This window comes from Cannabis sativa, chromosome 3 (genome assembly GCF_029168945.1).
Source record: "Cannabis sativa cultivar Pink pepper isolate KNU-18-1 chromosome 3, ASM2916894v1, whole genome shotgun sequence".
NCBI classification, from domain to species: Eukaryota; Viridiplantae; Streptophyta; class Magnoliopsida; order Rosales; family Cannabaceae; genus Cannabis; species Cannabis sativa.
In genome coordinates this window covers 6,160,347-6,179,931 of record NC_083603.1, presented here as the reverse complement: position 1 = coordinate 6,179,931, position 19,585 = coordinate 6,160,347, and the positions used below count along the sequence as shown (strand labels likewise).

The 19,585-nt window shown below is 34.4% G+C and overlaps 2 protein-coding genes across 6 annotated transcripts; one reads left to right on the top strand and one right to left on the bottom strand.

Annotated features, from left to right (window-relative positions):
* The first annotated feature begins 406 nt into the window (after positions 1 to 406).
* LOC115709666 (uncharacterized) lies at positions 407 to 9,433 on the top strand. Of its 2 annotated transcripts, XR_004010267.2 has the most exons (19): positions 407 to 1,001; positions 1,931 to 2,477; positions 2,699 to 2,950; positions 3,062 to 3,153; positions 3,720 to 3,930; positions 4,376 to 4,557; positions 4,663 to 4,890; positions 5,266 to 5,453; positions 5,715 to 5,808; positions 5,917 to 5,973; positions 6,076 to 6,210; positions 6,469 to 6,537; positions 6,977 to 7,102; positions 7,486 to 7,647; positions 7,792 to 7,920; positions 8,040 to 8,141; positions 8,336 to 8,412; positions 8,517 to 9,006; positions 9,097 to 9,433. XR_004010267.2 is itself a non-coding variant. In XM_030637825.2 (18 exons), the coding sequence occupies exons 1-18, from the start codon at positions 468 to 470 to the stop codon at positions 8,926 to 8,928; spliced, it is 3,597 nt and encodes a 1,198-aa protein (XP_030493685.2). In that variant the 5' UTR covers positions 407 to 467; the 3' UTR covers positions 8,929 to 9,433. The 2 variants fall into 2 exon arrangements, 1 of the variants encoding a protein (XP_030493685.2); XM_030637825.2 differs by having other exon boundaries at positions 8,517 to 9,433.
* A 3,138-nt stretch (positions 9,434 to 12,571) lies between these two features.
* Positions 12,572 to 17,102, bottom strand: LOC115709969 (DUF724 domain-containing protein 7). Of its 4 annotated transcripts, none has more exons than XM_061111576.1 (11): positions 16,394 to 17,102; positions 15,484 to 15,912; positions 15,181 to 15,388; positions 14,935 to 15,080; positions 14,640 to 14,801; positions 14,309 to 14,500; positions 13,994 to 14,149; positions 13,726 to 13,878; positions 13,468 to 13,599; positions 13,301 to 13,364; positions 12,572 to 13,198 (listed from the first exon to the last, which is right to left on the bottom strand). In XM_061111576.1, the coding sequence occupies exons 1-11, from the start codon at positions 16,943 to 16,945 to the stop codon at positions 12,810 to 12,812; spliced, it is 2,583 nt and encodes an 860-aa protein (XP_060967559.1). In that variant the 5' UTR covers positions 16,946 to 17,102; the 3' UTR covers positions 12,572 to 12,809. The 4 variants fall into 4 exon arrangements, with proteins under 4 accessions (XP_060967559.1, XP_060967561.1, XP_060967560.1 ...); XM_061111578.1 differs by having other exon boundaries at positions 13,468 to 13,593; positions 16,394 to 17,076; XM_061111577.1 differs by having other exon boundaries at positions 13,994 to 14,146; positions 16,394 to 17,076.
* Between the last annotated feature and the right edge of the window lie 2,483 nt (positions 17,103 to 19,585).

Sequence of the window (19,585 nt, the reverse complement as noted above, 5' to 3'; positions counted from 1 at the left end):
TACCCCAAATATATATGATAAATAGGCCTTGTCCTAAGCTAATTGGGGTCTATTTGTTTTCATATGTAAAAGTGGGTAACTTTATTTATTTTTATTTTTACCTCCATTTTCATATTTTTTAAGATATACTCACTTTTAAAGATGATAGAGAGTGAGAGTATATTGGGCAACCCACTCAAAAAAGTGGGTATATTTTTAAAAAATATAATATGAGAGTATTTTTGATTAATGGAAACAAAAAAAAAGTATTTTTCAACTTATCCCTAATTTCCTCTCATAATAGCTGGGTTCAGTTCAGCCCATAAAGTAGAATTTAATGGGCTAAGCCCATAGCAGAAAGCAAATGGGCTTTCTCAGCCCAAACAACTGAATTCGGCCCATTTAAACTCTAACAATGATTTGATTTGCTTCTCCAAAACCTCCGACTCCAAAACCCTTCTCTTTCTCATCTCCTTAACCAGACAACAATGGAGGACGATAAACCCGAACAAGACCAAGAGCTCGACCAAGATCACACTGACTCATTCAACGATGCCTCCGACATTTGCCAACAACTCATGGACCGTTACGCAAAGTCCACGGCCGCACAGCATCGCCACCTCCTCGCTACAGCCGCCGCCATGCGTTCCATTCTCACCGCCGAATCTCTTCCACTCACTTCTCCGGCTTACTTTGCCGCTGTCATTACTGCTATTGATGACGCTTCCTCTGCTTCCTCACAGTCCTTGGACCCCACCGCTGTAGCTGCGCTTCTAGCTTTTCTCGCGATTGTTCTCCCGCTTGTGCCGTCACAGGGGATTGAGGCTGAGAAGGCGAGGGAAGCCGTGGAGGTGTTGGTTAGGCTCCTTGGGAGGGAGAAGGAAGGGCTTGGTGTGGCCACTGTGAGGGCTGGAGTTAAGTGCTTGGGGGCTTTGGTGGGTTTTTGTAATTTGGAGGATTGGGTTTCTGTGAAATTGGGATTTGAAACGTTGCTTAAATTCTCCGTTGACAAACGCCCTAAGGTATGTGTGACTTTTTCTGAGTTGAAATATTGTTATACTGATAAAATGAATCGCTTCACCATTGCTATAGTTTATAAGAACTCAGGTTGTAATTTGTAGTAGCTATAAAATCCATTATGTTCTTATGAAATTGAATTACCGATGAAGGGTCAGAGGCTTGAGTAGTTGAGTATGATTTCCTTTCTGGGACTTATAAATTTGATAGAGTTTTGCACCCAATGTAGGTTCAGTGAGAGGGCACATTATCAAAGCATTAAATTTTGTGTAATTTGCCAAACTAACAACATGAAAGTGTGAAATTTGCAAATACATTCACTGATTTTACACAAATTTAGGTTGCTTAGTGTAATTTTTTGAGTCGTAGGAGTTAACCTTGAGGTTGTTTTGGAAATAATTTTTCTTTTTAAAAAAGTTAGTTCGTTAATAAATATTTCCATTATTATTATTTTTATAGATGAGTTCTACTTGCTTAGGATTGGTATGAACTGATTGTTGAAAATGCTTTAGTAGTAATAGTATACTTGAAAGAAGTACGTATAATGGGATTTCTTTTAAGTATATTTGATTTAAATATTTGGAGTGCATAGGATTGGTATGAACTATGGTTCTTCATAAAGTATATATTCATGTTAAAGCACAATGATGCAAGGGATTTGGGTATAACGTGTGACTTTGTTGCTTGCCTAATGATGGTTTTAATTTCTTGTGGGAGACCATTTGGTCATGGGTCGAATATAATGTCTGAGCATGCATATTCTACACATGGGTTGGACATTGGTGGGTTTGTGCTTCTTTGTAGAGGCCTATTACAGCTAGGCGTGCTTTTATTTTATCAGACTATCACTTTCTTTTGGGTGGCTATTGTAAACAACTGAGAAAATTGATACTGGTCAGTATTTTCATGTTTATGTTTTTCATGATTTTTACAGGTACGAAGATGTTCGCAAGAATGTCTTGAGAAGGTTTTTAAGTCAATACATAGCTCCACTGTTATCAAGGAAGCGAGCAAATTGGTGATGTCTATGCTAAAATCTTACATGCCTTTGGCGGTTGAATTAAGTAACTTAAGGGGCTCTGATGGATCTAAAGATGATCTGTTGTCAGAACCTAAAAATGTGGAGGTTCTCCACATGCTAAATATGTTGAAGCTTATTGTACCTTTTCTTTCCATGAAAACAAGGTCAAAAGTTCTTTCTGATGTAGAGAAACTCATGAAATGTCAGTTCTCACTGCTCACAAGGCACATTCTTAAAACCATTGAAACATGTTTTGACACTGTAAAAGCTGATGTTATTGCACCTAGCACTGAGGATGTTGTGGTTTCTCTTTCATCATATATCTCTTTAGGAGAGAAGAATCCTGCGGATACCGTTAAGTCTGCTGTAACCTTGTTGAAACGTTCTCTCGACATACTTCGTACTGGAGAAGCAAGCTCATATATTAAGTGTCTTTCGCTAGTTTGTGAATCTGTTGCAGGTATTTGCATAGTTTATTTTGTTTAGGGAACCTATGTGAGTTGCTAATTTTTTATGAGATTTAGTGGAAGACTCATATATACATTTTTCTCATTGTTTTTTGTTTTTTCTTTCTTATGGAAAAACACATGTTGGCATAAAAGTAGCTCGTCTATGTTGATATACAAAAGGTTGATTTTGTTTAAAGGCTCTCTTACGTTTTTTATCTATGATATGATTCAGCACTTCTGAATTCTGAAGATTCAATTGCATCACATGCTGCACTCATATTGAAAGAGGTAATAAGTCATCTTGTGGACCAAACAAGTCAGTTGGTTGATGATACTCAATCATTTCAAGATGATGGAAACGAGAACATTGAAGCAGCTGCAATAAAATCCACTTGTGCTATCTTGGAAAGTTCTCTTATGACTTGTGAGGAACAACCTAATGAGCATATTTTGGCTGTTATATCTGCATTGTTCCTTAAACTTGGTAACCATGCATTTCATTTTAGTTGTCACAATGATTGTCTCTTTCTAGTATTATTGTACTCGTGTATTTTCCTAGCTGATTGCTGCTTACTGTATTTATCATTGGTTTTAGGAGGGATCTCATGTAACTATATGAAAAATATTCTGCTCAAACTCGCTGACATGATGACCCTTGCTAGTGGGGGTAAATTCAACACTGTTCATGTAAGTTGGAGTACGATACTGTTTTCTTTCCAACATTAACGGGTGTTTATGTAGTATAACAGCTGAAAGTTTAACTTTACTGTGTTTTTCCATGTTCACATGTAGTTGTTTATTAGCTCTGAATTGGAGAATTTCTTTCAACTTCAAGTCATTGCATCTAATTAAACAGACATGTAATTATAGTGTAACTTTGCACAACATAATTGATATATAGGTTCAGATATTCATTTCACTTCACGCTTCACAATCTGTTTTAAGAATGACCTGTGTATTTATAAGTCTCACATAAATAGCTTTGGAGAAGACCCAGTTATCTTGAAGTCTTTGATATAAATATCAACTTCTTGAGTCTAAACATGTAGTTTTACTAAAATCTGTTTCCTGTAAAACTAGAAAATGGAAAAAATAAAAAAGAAAATAATGAGCTAATCTGGATTCTTCTTGCGAATGATGCATTGTGTTTCTCTGTACTTTTTATGCTAGACTGATGGCTTTAGTAGCTACACGAAATTGTTTTCCAGTTTTGATTGGTAATAGTGAAAACCATTTACTGTGATTCCTTTCAGATTCAGAGCTGTATTGGATCTGCTGTAATTGCTATGGGACCTGAGAAAATATTATCATATGTGCCTATATCCGTTAACACTGATGATTTCACCTGTTCAAATGTTTGGTTGGTGCCCATTCTGAAAAAATATATTGTTGGAGCGTCATTGGAGTATTACATAGATCGTGTCATTCCTCTTGCAAAATCCTTTCAGCAAGCCAGTCGTAAAGGTATTTTCTTATAGAGTGGAGACCTTATTAACAATTTGACATCAATTGGAGCTTTAATGCTTATAATTGTCATGACAATTAATCTTGGATGTGTTTCTTGTGCATTGCACTGTGGTGCTAATGTGCTGAAATCAATTTTGCTTCTTTGTTGTGTTAGAGATACTTAAAGCTGTAATGGTTTTCCGTTTCTTATGAAAAAGAAATTAGTGATGGTTTTCATTGCTTATTAATTATTTTTTAGTTTTTGTGAATACCTTAAAGATAAAAGTGGTATGTTTGCAGTGGAGCTATTATTAAGGGAACCACTCTTCCAGGGTGTTTCCTTGTTAGTATAACTAAAAAATATTGGCCTTTTTGTAATATAATTAGTCATTTAAGCACTTAACAATTTTTGCATCTTATATTTATTTTCATTCTTTGTTTGTCCACTCTTTTTGTCTTCCAGCTGAAGACACAACAATTGGTCAGAATTTACAATCTCGTGCTTATGACCTGTGGGGATTGCTCCCTTCTTTTTGTCAGCATCCAACTGATTTTTGCCAAAATGTTGGACCTCTGGCTCAAGTTTTAATTAAGTTTCTCAAAAAGAATTCGCATATGCATGAAAACGTTGCTGTTGCATTACAGGTGACATTTTTTTGAAGATCGTCAGAATTTAATTTCCTTTGTCTTTTTTCAAATTATAATTTATCGCTTTATTCATGTATTTTTCTGTTTTTTTTCCTTTGGAAGGTTATAGTTAATCAGAACAAAAATGCACTCAGCCAAAAAGTTGAAGCTGATGTGTCAGAGTCATGTGTGTCATTAGAATCTGTTTCAAAGCTCAGCTGTCCACCAACTTATTCAAAGAAAGTTGCAACAAAAAATTTGAAGACTTTAGCATCATATTCCAACAAGTTGGTTCGGGCTTTAACAGACCAGTTTCTTGAGTCACCTCCTGAGAAGCGTTCATTTTTGAAGGTCTTACCACCTACCATATTTTAGCCATTAATGAAATGTTTTGATTGCTTGGGTGTATTTTTCACTTTAGATATTCAATTCACATGTGAGGACTTCTTTTTCACTTTTTCCCCAATCCCTTTCATATATCGTCTCTAAGAAGCTTCATATACTTCTTAAATTTATTTTCAACCATTATTTTAGATCTTGTTTCAGATGAGATATAATCTTAACATTCATTTAATAGCTTCATTTTATTGTCCCTTTTGTTGTACCCAATTGGCTTCAAAGGCCATTTGTAGCACTCAAATTTTCTGCTTGCGATTTTCTCTCTGTTAACTTACATGATATATGAGTCAGTATAGTAAACTTGTGTTCTTGTTCGCTTATTTTCAGGACGCTATTGGATGCTTGACCTCTATTACTGATCCTTCTGTAACCAAAAAGATTTTCAAGTCATTCCTTGAGCAGTTTGGGTTCATTGATGAAAGTGGCGAGTTTGGAAAACCAGTGTCGGAGAATGAAAGCAAACTGGCTGACAAAGAACCAGGGAATACAAACGCCATGGAGAAAGATGCTCAAAGGTAAATATGCTAAGTTGGTGTTTTCCCTTGCCTGAGTGATAGTTGAATAATACTTGATGATTAAATCATCATATTATACACTAGGGGTTTAGAACTAAGTAAATGTCACCTGTTTTTGTGCATTCCAAAGTGTATTCCTCTAATATAACACCATTATATCATAGAAATAGAATCTTACAGATGACTTGGCTCTGTTTAGTAAAGAAATGTCTAAATGCAATAATAATAGTGTTTGAAACTCTTCTGTTTGGGTTTTTTCAGATGTTTTATTCTAGAGCTTGCATCTTGTTTTGTTGAAGGAGCCCAAGAGGACCTTATTGATTTAATCTATAACTTTATTAAGAGCAGCTTTCAGGTAATCAAAGTTCCGATAGCTACATGTGATGATTTGTTGTGCTTGATTTTATGCTTGCTGTAACTGCTATATTTAAGCTGAAATTTTGCATGGATACTTGATATTTAGGTCATCAGTGACATTGGTCATCATCAAGCCTATCACACTCTGAGCAGAATTTTGCGGGTCTGTACATATTCATAGCTCTAACCTCTCTCTCTCTCTCTGTTTCTCTTTCTCACACACAAATGAATTGAATTATCTTCTCTATTACTTGACATGGTGCAGGAGCATGCTTGGTTTTGTTCATCTCGATTTTCTGAGCTGATTGATTTCTTACTAGGCTTTAAATCTCCAACTGATGTTGCTACTCTAAGGAGTCGCTTTGCTTGTTTTCATCCTTTAATGGTTTACACATTGAAGGTCAGGCATAAATATATAGGACCAACTTTTTATTTATTTTTTGTGTCATTGTATATCTTTGCTCTGGTTTTGTATATAGATGTCTCTCGAAACTTTTTTTTTTTTTTAATATTATGTAGAATCCTTTTAAAGACGTAGTAGTCTTACTCTTTGTTTAGTCTTGCCATTGTTATTATTATTATTTGTGCCGTATTTTTCTGAAGATGTAACCTTATATCTAAATTTTGGATGACTGAATATTTTGTACTGGTCCTGCAGGTAGACTCGGAGGAAGAAAATGCAAAGGCTTTTCTCATTGTCAATGAGATTATAATTACACTAAAGGATGTAAGAACCGTTTTAAGAATTTTTTTGATTCACTGTTTTGTATTTGTTTATTTTTTCACTTAAATTTATGGTTACAATTGTTCTTTTCATTCTTCTTATGCCATTACATTTCCAGTGTTTGTATGAAGAGTTACAAGCTTCTTAATGTTTCTGTTGCATTTTTTTTCTTTTCATTTTTTAAACCATAATTCTTCATTCAAGAATTTAAATATTGGGTCGCACATTGCCAATTTGGTATTATAGACTTGTGGTTGTGGAGGGATTAGATACTTCTATTTTTTTTTTTTTTTTGTATGGTATTGTTTTCAACACTCTTACTTGTAATATTTTATTACCACTAGTTTAATTTCTTTTATGTATATTTGTTTATTTTGTATCATCTGAAAATTTTATTTTAGACGATTGTGACACATGAAATGGATTTTGTAATAATGTGTAGGCCAAGGAAGAAGATGTAAGGAAAGCAGGCTATGATGTACTACTTGAGATAGGTTCCACCTTGAGAGACATGGCATCTCTCTCTTCTGAATCTTCTGATACGCCTTACCAGAAACTAATTAACATGGTCAGTGCATAGCTTTCATGCTTTTGTTACTTTATCTATTGAGTATGGAAGCATAGTGACTTCAACTGACCATTGATGTTGTTGTATTGCTCTGTTTAAGGAGAAAAAAGTGTTGACACTCAATAATTGATATATTAGGGTGATTTTTAACAAATTTTAGATGGGTGTGTGTTTTTAGATGTTTTTATCAACCCAACTGAGAAAGCACCCACTGAATCTGACCCATTACAGTTCATCATTGAGCTTAGTGTTGATTGGACATTCAGTTTCAGAAATTAGTAATTTTTATTTTAAATGTGCTTGTTCTTATCTCATTAAGATGTTTCTTCAAGATGGTTCTCTAAGTTCCTTCCTATGTCACTGTCTTTTGTGCTCAAATTCAGGTAATGGGCTATCTTTCCGGTACATCTCCGCATGTAAAGAGTGGAGCTGTGTCGGTGCTATCAATGCTGATATACAAGGATACGGATATTTACCGTTCAATGCCAGATCTTATCCCCTCTATTTTAACTTTGCTGCAGGGAAAATCTGTCGAAGTTGTAAAAGTTAGTGCTATCTAAGCTACATTATGATCAATTTAGTTTAGATTTCTTATTAAAATACTCGTAAATTGAATGAAGAAAGTTGTTTTAATATTGTTTTGAATAACATTCCTTGTTCTAAGGGGTTGGTTGCTTTGCATTTTATAGGCTGTTCTGGGTTTTGTGAAAGTATTGGTTTCTTGCTTAGAGGGTAGGGATTTGCAGCATCTTCTTCCTGATATTCTCAAAGAAATTCTACTATGGTCTGCTGTTTCAAGAAACCATTTCAGATCGAAGGTATGTGAATTCCACACCAAATTTTTGCTTGCAACACCAGACAGTTCTGTGTGTTTTAGCCTTTTAGGGAGAGGAAATTGACTTGTTCATATATCTAATTCATCATACTCTATCCACAGGTTACTGTCATAATAGAGATTATGATCCGGAAGTGTGGGTTTAATTCAGTTACATCAGCTGCTCCGGATAGATATAGACGCTTTCTGAAGAATGTAATGGAGGTAACTTGAATCCTGTTCTCTGATTTTCTTTTGGTGGCTCTTTCAAACTTTTTGTCAAAAACAGTTGGATATTTCTTTCTTCATATATGAAACATTTCACTGTTGAACGATGTTGGGTACCGAAATTGGGTGTCAGTGTCCAATGAGTAACTATATTTATGTGTGTTTTTTTTTGTTTGTGTTAAACACTGCAGAATCGCCATGCCAAGACAAATCCCAAAGATGATGCCGAACCCATCACTGATAAAGAAACACAACATTCTACCAAGAGGTCTCCTCCAGCTCCATTACGAAACTAAATATGTTCTTATATCTTCTCTATTACTTTTGCTTTTAACTTTGAACTTTCATATTATTCTTAAATAATAATTTCAGGCATGAGAAGAAGGGTCAGAACGAGTTGGATACAGAACCTAGGAACCAATCGGCACATGGAAAGAGAAGGGAAAATAAAGATGGCCCTAGCACGAATGGAAAATCAATGAGAGGTCGATTTGATAGAAGTAATAAATTTAGTAAAGGAAAATTTGATCAGAAGAGAAAATTCGATCAAGGGCGGCCTCCAAGTGGTCAGAAGAGAAAGTTTGATCAAGGGCCTCAAAGTGGTCAAAAGAGAAAATTTGATCAAGGAACACAAAGAGGTCAGAAGAGAAAATTTGAAGGGCCTCCAAGTGGCCAAAAGAGAAATACGAACATGGGAAAGAATGGAGGTTTTAAAAAAGCCTCTCCTGGTTCCATGGCCAAACGCGGTAAGTTTGTGAAAAATGGAGATAGAAAAGAAGTATAGAAGAGTTTTATACAAAAAGCGACATTGTTTGTTTGGCAAGCTAATCCTGGTTCGTTCTGTTATGATCTCGACTGATCGGTAAGTAAGACTTGTGTTTCTGCTCAATATTTTTATTAGCAAAAAGAGTGGAGCATAGATTAGAGGAGTTGATAAAGTTGGTTGTTGCAGGAGTCATAATCTACTTCACCATTTGTGTATGGAGGAGGAGCTTATGAAGCAAGTTACTTAGTCCTGTTCATTGTTAACATATCAGCTAGGAATGGCTATTAAGGCCAAATGCAAATTTTGACCCCATTTAGAGCCTGTTTTTGTATTTTATTTTTTATTGGCATTGTAATCCTTTTTAATGTGGCACGGTTTTTAGTGGAAATTTTGATTAAAATCCAGAAAAAAAAAACTATATATTTTCTAAATAAGTGTTAGATTATCTATACTGAAAATAAACAGTATTAATAATGGTATATTTGGCAATTGGCATAGATTCATATTTATTTTTTGACAAAAATGGCTGTGGCTTGGCTGGGTTCATTAGTAGCCAGGTGAAGAAGATTGCCAAAGCTAGAGCTCAGCTTTACAATGTTTTTTTTTTTTTTGAATGGAAAATTATCATTTTATTAATAAGAATCATTCTTAACAATCTCTACAAGCTCATGAGGTGAGTTGTAGTCATAAAAAACACGAACTGACGAAAAACAAGAGCATCTCGCAAGAAAATGCGCTGTCTTGTTAGCAGAACGTTTAACAAGCCGCCAAAAGTTGTTGACAGTCTTGAACAAGTAGCCCAAAAGCTGAAGGAAGGTGAGTTGAACTCTTAATTGCTTGAACAGCAACTAAGCAATCGACTTCCAGTAAAACTTTTTGCCATCCTTTACTTTTAATCCAACTTAGTGCTTCCTTGATGCCTGCAGTTTCAGTAATTTCTGGTGTAACTCTACCAATTTTTTCAGTTGAAACTGCCTCAATTAACGAACCATCACTCCTGGCAATAAAGCCATACCCGAAAGAATTAGTGGCTTCAAAAGTTGCTCCGTCTACATTGACCTTAATCGTATCATTCGCAGGTGAAATCCAGTGCTCAGCCTCTACAGCTTGTTCATTGAAAACAAGGAGAGGTTCCATTCTTCTTTGATGAGCAAAAAACCATTGATTAAGGGTAGTTCTTACAGACTTAACTACTTCAGCCGCCAACTTATTCTTCTTGTTCCAAACCATGTTATTTCGGGCATTCCAGATTGCCCAAGAGATCATAAGAATCTCTTTCACGATGCTTTCATCCTTGCCTGTTGTGTGCTCTTCAAACCAAGTGCTAAATTCAGCATGGTTGTTGGGAGTAAAGCTGATTACCGACCTATTCCAGCAAGAATTTGCAAAGGTGCACTTTACTAGAACATGGATGATGGATTCAGCTTCATTATTGCAGAACGGGCAGAGGCGATCAACATTGACATGCTTGGATTGCAACTGAGTTTTTATTGGTAAGCAGCCCGTGATTGCTTTCCATCCAAAGTGCAGCACCTTAGGAGGAAGTAGAATATTCCAATAAGTTTTCCACAGATTGTTACCATGTTGGGGCATTTCTTTAGAATCTTAAATAAATCTATAAGCACTTTTTACAGTCGTTAAATTTAGAGAAGAATGGTTAACGGTCGTTAGTTTTCCGTCTAAAAAAAGAAAAGAAAAAAAAAACAATTGCCGCTAAATAGACACTTTTAATATATAAAGACTTCATTAATCTAATACTTCATTGAAAATAATCGTTAAATTTAGAGAAGAATAGTTAACGGTCGTTAGCTTTCCGTCTAAAAAAAAGAAAAGTTAAAAAAAAAAACAATTACAGTTAAATAGACACTTTTAATATATAAAGATATATATCTTTTTTTTTTTTTTTTTTTTTTTTTAAATTAAGCCTAGTCTTACTGGTTTGAATTTGTGCTCTATTTTTTTTCACATTTTTTCTTAATTTAATAAGATAGATTTTAAAGTAGGTGACTTTAATAGTTCTAATTATTTTTATGTAATATTTTAAGAATAAATTAGAATAGAATATAAGCATTCGTCCCATATTTAAGCAAAAATTATACTCTATATATATCAATGTAGTATTTAGCTTAAAAAAATGTTAAATTAGGAGAATCAATAATCAATGAAAAGAATTATTCACACGAAAAAAAATAAATTAATAATTTTATAAAGATAGATTTATGATTGTTCAAATTTTAAATTAAATATATAAGATATTAAATCTTAAGCTAGTTCTAATACGATTAGAAATCTAACTACACGTTCATAAACTTTCCTATATATATTTCTGTAAAGCTTTATTAACTCTAGGCTTCAATTACACTATTAGATTTAGTCATGAGAATTTCTGAGCATGAGAAAAAAATTAGACTTGAGAGAATTAAAAAACTAGGTCAATCATGGAGAAGGTTTAGTGCTTTATTAAAGGTATGTCATCAACAATTACTTTCAAGAAAAATAAGAGCATCATCATCGTCAAGTGAAGACCATAAAAGAGGTATTGTGGATGGACCAAATCCACCACCACCACTATCTCCTACCTTAATGGCTTAGATTAATGATATCATGGCTGTCGGTCAGGCCCTAAAATTTAGTGGATCATACAGGAAAAAAATATTTTTGGGCTCACATTTAGAAAAAAATGTGGGATTTTTCAAAATTGATAAAAAAATATGTAATTTTAAAAGGGGATAAAATTTTTTTTAGGCCCCTGAGTTAGGTGTACCCTATGCTCAGGGCAAACCCTGGTGTCGGTATCAGTAGCCAAGAACATTCACCACCGATATTCATTTACCAGAAAAATATTTTTGAGAGTGATGTAAAGAGGAATAGCAACCGATTTAGTATGCCTCTTAATCAAATTGCGGAAGATAATTTCTTGTATGATGGGGAGAAGGAGCAGATAAAACATGATAAAAACAGTATTATTGTGCATGTTAAAAACAGTATTATTGTGCATGTTATTGAGCCAAATCTGCAAGAAACAACTTTAGTGCTTAAAGAATGGCACTATCGAAAGAAGAAGAAAATTTATCCTATTTCCTACATCTTTAGGAAAAATTGGTTTAAACTGGTCACTAACAATGGACTGAAAAAGAATGATATTATTCAAGTGTGTTTTTTCAGAGACGTTGAAAAAAATCCATATTTTGCATTAGTCCACTTAAATTAGAAGTCTACTTATATCGAAAAAGATAATTGATTGATTAAGGGATTTTTTTATAAAAAAAATATATATATATATACTTAAAAAAGGAGTTTTATTTGTAAGTACATCCCATTTTTATAACAATAATATCATAATAAACTTGTATGATTAATATAAAAGTCATTTCAAAATTGTAAAATCAATTTTTCTAGCATGAATAGATAGAAACGTATAACAAATTTGTTCATAAGATGATATCCAAGTTACTTTAGGTGTCTCATTTTAACAAAAATTAATCTCATAGTGTTATACAATTTTTTTAAAAAATAAAATACAAATTGCCATTTAACATCGAATCAATAACTTTTACAAAAACAAAATTATTTCATTATTCATTATTCAATTTTGTACTATAAAATAATATGGCAATTTTGTACAAGAGATTGAGAAACTAAATCAACATAATAATACAAATTAATTAGAAGCATAATTTAACATACATTATAAACTTGCTAATTTACTTACAAGAAGTCTAATAATTGACTGGCCAATTACAATATTACAAAGACAAAACACCCTATGATATAAACAAGTTTTTATAAACACATAATTACATATTCATCCTTGGCACTTAAAACAAAACACATAATAGCCCATGATCGGTCACCAAGGAATGAAAATCAAAATGACTTGGTTTGGTTCTCATTAGTGATTAGTTATAATAGCCAATATGTTCCATGAGTTGGGTTTTAACATCTACTAACTCAAGTTTGAGTCTTTTAAACTCACTAAGATAATTCTTTAGTAACTCCACATCAAATCCCATATTTTGCAATTTGTTCAATTGCTTTATTATGGAATCAACAGTATCTGTTGTAGTAGATTCTTCATGCAATTTCGAGATCATGTCAATTACATATGCAAATTTTACCTTATTAGTCAAAGCTATTACTTCAAGCTCAATTTCATTTTTAGCTGCCAAAAACTGAAATTGAGGATTCTGTGGCAATTTCTTGAACACTTCTAATGAATCCACAAATTCCCAGATTGCAGATCTTCTCACAATGGGAAGATTTTGAGGACTTCCTTGTACATTGCTAACTGTCAATGAAAAATGATAATGAAAAGTAAACAATACCATGTTAGAAGAATTTCTAATGGAACTATTCAAGTTCAAATAAACGATAATTTAAATTACTGCACCCTCATGTTGTTTTCGATTTCTGTCTATTTCACAAATGGCTCCAATGTTATTTTGATCACCCTCCTAAATTCAAATCAGAAAAATTATAATAAGTAAATAAAAATTGATGTAAATTACTTGGCTGCAAATTTCACTTTATGGTAGATCAAAATAGCTTCAGATGTACCTGAAAAGAGGTTGCGCTGCTGGCGTTCTCGATGACTCGTGCTTCTTGAGGCTCCACTAACATGCCCGAATTGTCAAGTTCTTGCATTTGGTTTGATTTAGCAATATCATCGTCAGGAGACAAGTTCTTCATCTTATTCAAAGGAAGAAAAAAAATATAATAAGAAACATTAAAATCAGAGATAAAAATGATGTAAATTACTGATCAAAATCAAAAGCATAGTGCAAAATTAATATATCAAAATAGCGTCAAATATACCTGAGAAGAGGCCGCACTGCTGGTGTTCTCGAAGACTGGTGATTCTTGAGGCTTCGCTAACGTGCCTGAATTGTCAAGTTCTTCCATTTGGTTTGATTTAGCAATGTGATTGTCAGGAGACAGGTTCTTCATATTTATATCATTTTGATCCTCCTTAATTCAAAGACAAAAGAAAAACTATAATTAGCAAGCAACACTAAAATCTGAGATAAAAATTGATATAAACTAGTGATCAAAATCAAAAGCATAGTTTAAAATTAAGATATACCTGAAAGGAGGCCGCACTACCGGTGTTCTCGAAGACTGGTGCTCCTTGAGGCTCTGCTAACCTGCCTGAATTGTCAAGTTCTTCTATATGGTTCGATTTGGCAATATCATTGTCAGGAGACTGGTGTTGCATATTCAAATCAATTTGATCCCCCTCCTTAATTCAAATGAAAAAAAAAACTATGATAAGAAACACTAAGATCTAAGATAAATATTAATATTGATGTAAATTATCTTAAACATGATCAACATCAAAATCATAATATAAAATTAAGTCTCTAGATTTTCAGGTATATCAAAATAGCTTCAGATATACCTTGTAAGAAGAAGTCAAGTCGCCGGTGTTCTCAAAGACTGGTGTTTCGAGATTGGTGCTTCTTGAGGCTGGTGATGCTTCTTGAGGCTCCACTAACCTACCCGAATTGTCAATTTCTTCTATTAGGTTTGACTTAGCAATATCATTGTCAGGAGACAGGTGCTTCATATTCACATCATTTTGATCCCCCTCCTTAATTCAAAGGAAGAAAATTATATTAAGCAACACTTAAATCTAAGAGAAATATTGATGTACAGAATAAAAAATAATCTCATAAAATTAAGTCTCAAGATTTATCTTTTCGGGTACATCGAAATAGCTTTAGTTATACCTTAAAAGAAGAATTCGGGCCACCAGTGTTCTCCAAGACTGGTGTCCCTTGAGTCTCCTCCGCTAACCTGCCCAAATTGTCAAGTTCCTCTACTTGGTTCGATATAGCAATATCATTGTTAGGAGACTGGTGCTTCAGGTTCATATTATTTTGATCCCCGTCCTAAATTCAAAGGAGAAAACCCACAATAAGAAACAGTGAAATCTGAAATCTAAGATAGATTACTAAAGAGTATCAAAATCATGAAGATTTCTGATTTATCTTTTCAGGTTTATCAAAATGGCTTCATATATACCTGCAAAGAAGACGCGCTGCCCATGTTCACAAGGACTGGTGCTCCTTGAGGCTCACTTAACCTACCCGAATCATCATTTTCTTCTACTTGGTTCGACTTAGTAAACTTATTGTCATCTTTCTGTGTACTAGAAGCCTTAGCTTTAGCTGCAAAATCATAGTGAAACTACTTTATTTCTCTATTCTTTACCATACATACCAAAATAACTCGAACTAAACAAGCTACCCGAGGACCAATCATTCGTACCTGCAGTTGAAAGTTGAAGCTTTTCAAGTTCAAATGTTGATGAATTAACAATACAAGGAGATATTTGATCTTCATCCATGTTTGTTGTACATGATGTTACTTTTTCAGTAACACTACCCCAACTACTTCCATTTAAGGTTGGTAAACCAATACTTCTACCTTCATCACATGTTGATATTTTTCGATTCTCCGGTGTAATTAAGTTCTCCTGAAAGGGAAATAAACACAGACAAAAGTTTCAATTTCGGTCCAGCCTGAATTAAGAATAGCTAACATAACATGAGCTTTTAATACATATACCACCTTTGATTTGTCAACCCATTTCCCATCAATCCAATCCAAGTGATAACGCAGTTCAGTGCGATCAAACATCATCTCCGTCGTGAACTTCCTCCCATGATCGAATTTAACAATGTACTTTCTGATTAGAAGAGTTTTAGTGACTACTCCAACTGACCAACCCAAATCACAAAGAGCATCCACCTTATCCAACACCTCAAAAACTTTATCAACATCACTCGTTTCTGGAGGTTGGGGTCGAATCATCTCCCGATCTACTTCGAAAACGCCCTCATCACGATCTTTAATATTCTTCTTACACTTTACCCCAACAGAAGTTTTACCATCAATTTCCCCAATCACAATTGCTGGCATCCATGCAGGGATTACATTTTCAGGATTCAGATTCACTTCTACAGCTGTTCCTGATCTGAATTTCGAATACTTTAGTTCCTGTTAACAATCATAGCATCATCATAATTATTCGCTTATACAAACTAATTATCACACAAGTTGAAGCAAATAAAAAGAGAGTCTTGATATTATCTTTCAAGTTTCAACTCTAAAACTTTAACTTATAACATACATAAAATAGGGAAGTGAAACTGTTTATCCAGAAAAAAAGCCATAATTAGGAAGTTGAAACAAATAAAAAAGATAGTTTTGATTGATACTATATTTCAACTAAACAAGAGATTACATCTCAATTCAATACAAAGATGAATCCTTTGAAGACCCCAAAATGCAAACTAGAAAAATCAACTGTCATAATTATTTACTTTAAAAAAAAAAGAAAGCATTAAACAAGTTGAAACTACATTGTCAAGTTTCAACACTAAAATGCATGTCTCAATACAAAGATGAAAACTTGAACAAAACCCTAGAATTGAAATTATGAAAAAGACTGTTACTTTAGGAGTCAAACAAAGAATACCTGCTTTTTGCCTCGAACCCATTTCTGATCAACCCAATCCCAATGAGGTCGGAGCTGAGACCTTTTACATAGAAGAATATCAGGTGGGTAGATGAATCGAACTGTATAATCATCACCTCTGACATTAACGACGACTCCAGTCCACCAGATTTCGTCGTGGAAAGCATCAACGGCTTCGTATAGATCAAAGGGCTTATCAGGGTCTGTATCAGGAGGAGGATTTGGTCTGACTAAAAAGGAGTCAACTTTTTCAACAAGAAGGTTATCGTTGTCATCTTCAAGCATGTAGAGATATTTAACGACGAGTTTTGAGTTTTGGGTAGTTTTGGAATAACGCTTGGTCTTCTTCTTGATGTGAGAGTTAGAGAAAGGAGAGGTGGGTTGTCGGAGAACGGTGGCCGGGAACCATGCGTTGAGAAAGCCATCTTCTTCAGTACAGACCTCAACTGTTGAACCTGGTTTGAAATGAAGATTCTCCGTTTCCATTTCCATTTCTGAAAGTGGGTTTGAAGAAGAAGAATAATGAGAAGAGTTGGTCTTCTTCCTCTGCATTTTCTTTAATTGATTTTAATTTAAGAGTGAAGTGAAGAGACTACTCTCTCACTATACTTGACTTGACTTGAGTGGAATAGGAAGGGAAGGGTCTCTCTCTCTTTGACTCATTACAATTTTTGAAGAAATCAAAAGTAGAAGTATCGGACAAGGCATCCATTTTATTAGAGAAGTGCTAAAGGGTACTAATACGGTCTAGTATCTTCTTACGTGTCAATATTGTTATTGGTCTAACTAAGTATTGAGTCTTATATAGTATAATATAATAGCTTTTATGGAATATCGCTAGTCAATCGCAACGCGACATATTGAAAAAATACTAAGCACTACTGGTATCTAATAGCAATGCTCATTTTATTATTCACAACATTAAGACACACCAAAGATTTACACTATCATTAAATGTGGCACTAAGAGCATCTCTAATGAAAAAATTTTAATTTAGTGTTAAATTAACACCAAAAAAATTACTGAGCAAAGCTTATGATCGGGTTGAGTGGATTTTTCTTCGTCACATGATGCTCAAAATGGGCTTCCAAGACCGAGTGGTGGATCTTATTATGCACTGTGTTTCTTCGGTTTCATACACAATTACTCATGGGGGTCGTGAGATGGGGCCGATTACACCGGGGAGGGGTCTTCGTCAAGGTGATCCCCTCTCTCCTTATTTGTTTCTGTTGTGTGCCGAGGGTCTTTCTGCTCTTATAAAGAGATTTGAAGCCAGGGGTGTTCTTCATGGGTGTCGGGTGTGTAATGGTGCTCCTGTTGTTTCTCATATGTTGTTTGCTGATGATTGCTACATTTATTGCAAAGCCATTGTTAGGGAGGCTCATAGCGTTCTTCTTTTACTTCAACTTTTCGAACAAGCTTCAGGTCAGTGTGTTAATTATTCAAAATCAAATATATTTTTTAGTTTAAACACTACCTCCACTGCTCGGCAAGATATGTGTAATCTACTCCGCATGCATGAATGTAATACCCAGAATTAAGAAAAGGATTAGGAAAAACCCTAATTAGATAATTATGAGTTAATTGAGGAATTATATTATTATATAGTTCAGTATATGTGAAGTTATATGAAATTTAACATGTTAAAGACCCTGTTGGTGAGCCAGGGGCATTTTGGTAATTATGACCCGAGAAGGGTAAATTGTTGAGATTAATATAATTACGTGCTTAATAGAACTATATTATTATATAGTATGCCTGTGTTGTCTTTTCAGGTGTGTTCTGACAGGTTGGCGCGGTATAGTCACAACCGGGTATTTCGGGCCGAACGGGGTTCGGGCCCAAAATGCAATTTGAATTGAATTATTTGGCATTTTATTTGATAATATGAAATCTGAAATTATTTGGAAATAAATGAGTGTGGAATGACATAAATACCCTTGTGTGGGTGAATAAGTGTGCATTAGCCCTAAGGGCATTTTGGTCATTTGACCTTTTTTTCTATTATACTTGGAAAATTGGATTTTATTAAGAAAATCAATGTATTTTTCTGGTTGTTTCATGCCCTCACCCGAACCCTCTTCCTCTCTTTCCCTCCTTGGTTCAATTTCTTGATTTGGAGGAATTGCTTGAAGATTGAACTTGGATTTTGGTGTGTTTTTGCTTAATTCTTGCTTAAGGCTTGAGGTAACTCTCCTTCTTTGAATTTAATTGAGATTCTTGCTGAATATTATTGTCGTAAAAGCATGAAATATGATGTGGGTTGTGTTTATGAGTTTGTGATGCATGTTCTTGGTTGTTGGGGTTGTCTTGAGCATGCTTAGAGCTTTAAATTCATAAGTTTGTATGGGTTAGGTTTGGGCAGAAATTAGAGGATTTGATTAGTGTAATTTTCTGTTGTTGAGCTCTGAAATTTATTGTTTGAAATTGGAGTTCAAGCTCTTGTTAATGGAAGTTTGTTTGAGATGTAGCTCAAGTTAAAGCTTTGATTTTCATGGATTTGCAATCTGAAATTATGGGGTTATAATGTTGGATTTTGATGCTTGAGCATGTGTTTTAAACTCCCTTTATGATGATTAAAAACCTAATTTATGGTTTGGGAGTTTTAGTTGTGAATTGGGGTGAAAAGATTGGATTTTTCTTGCTGAAATCGTGTTCTTGCTGCTGTTTTTCTGGGTTTTGAACCCAGATGCCGCGGCATGGTATTTAGCATGCCGCGGCGCGCTCATTTCTTTCTGGGCAGATCCTTTTTGCAACTTTAAAATGGCCATAACTTTGTGATCCGGACTCCGATTTGGGAGTTCTATATACTGTTGGAAAGCTCTTTCCGAGCTCTATTTGAATATCTGAATTTTAAATGCCATGTGAATATTTTATGAAAATGAAATCAGGGGTTAACCCTATTTGTGAAATCCCGGACTGTGTGACTAGGATTACCGGCACCTGATCAGGAGCACCCGGGGATTTGGAATCTCTATCATTGCAGGACATCAGGTAAGACAGTGATTAGCACATAGAGTATGCGCAGTGGCGCTTATATTGTGAATGATATGCATGAAAGTTTAATGCTTAGGGATTAGGGTTATTACCCTAACATGAGCGGTTTAATAGCCTAGGGTTATTACCCTAGTGATATATGTTGTATAAATACTATGCCATGTTGGATGAATGTATATATTGAGATTATGAATT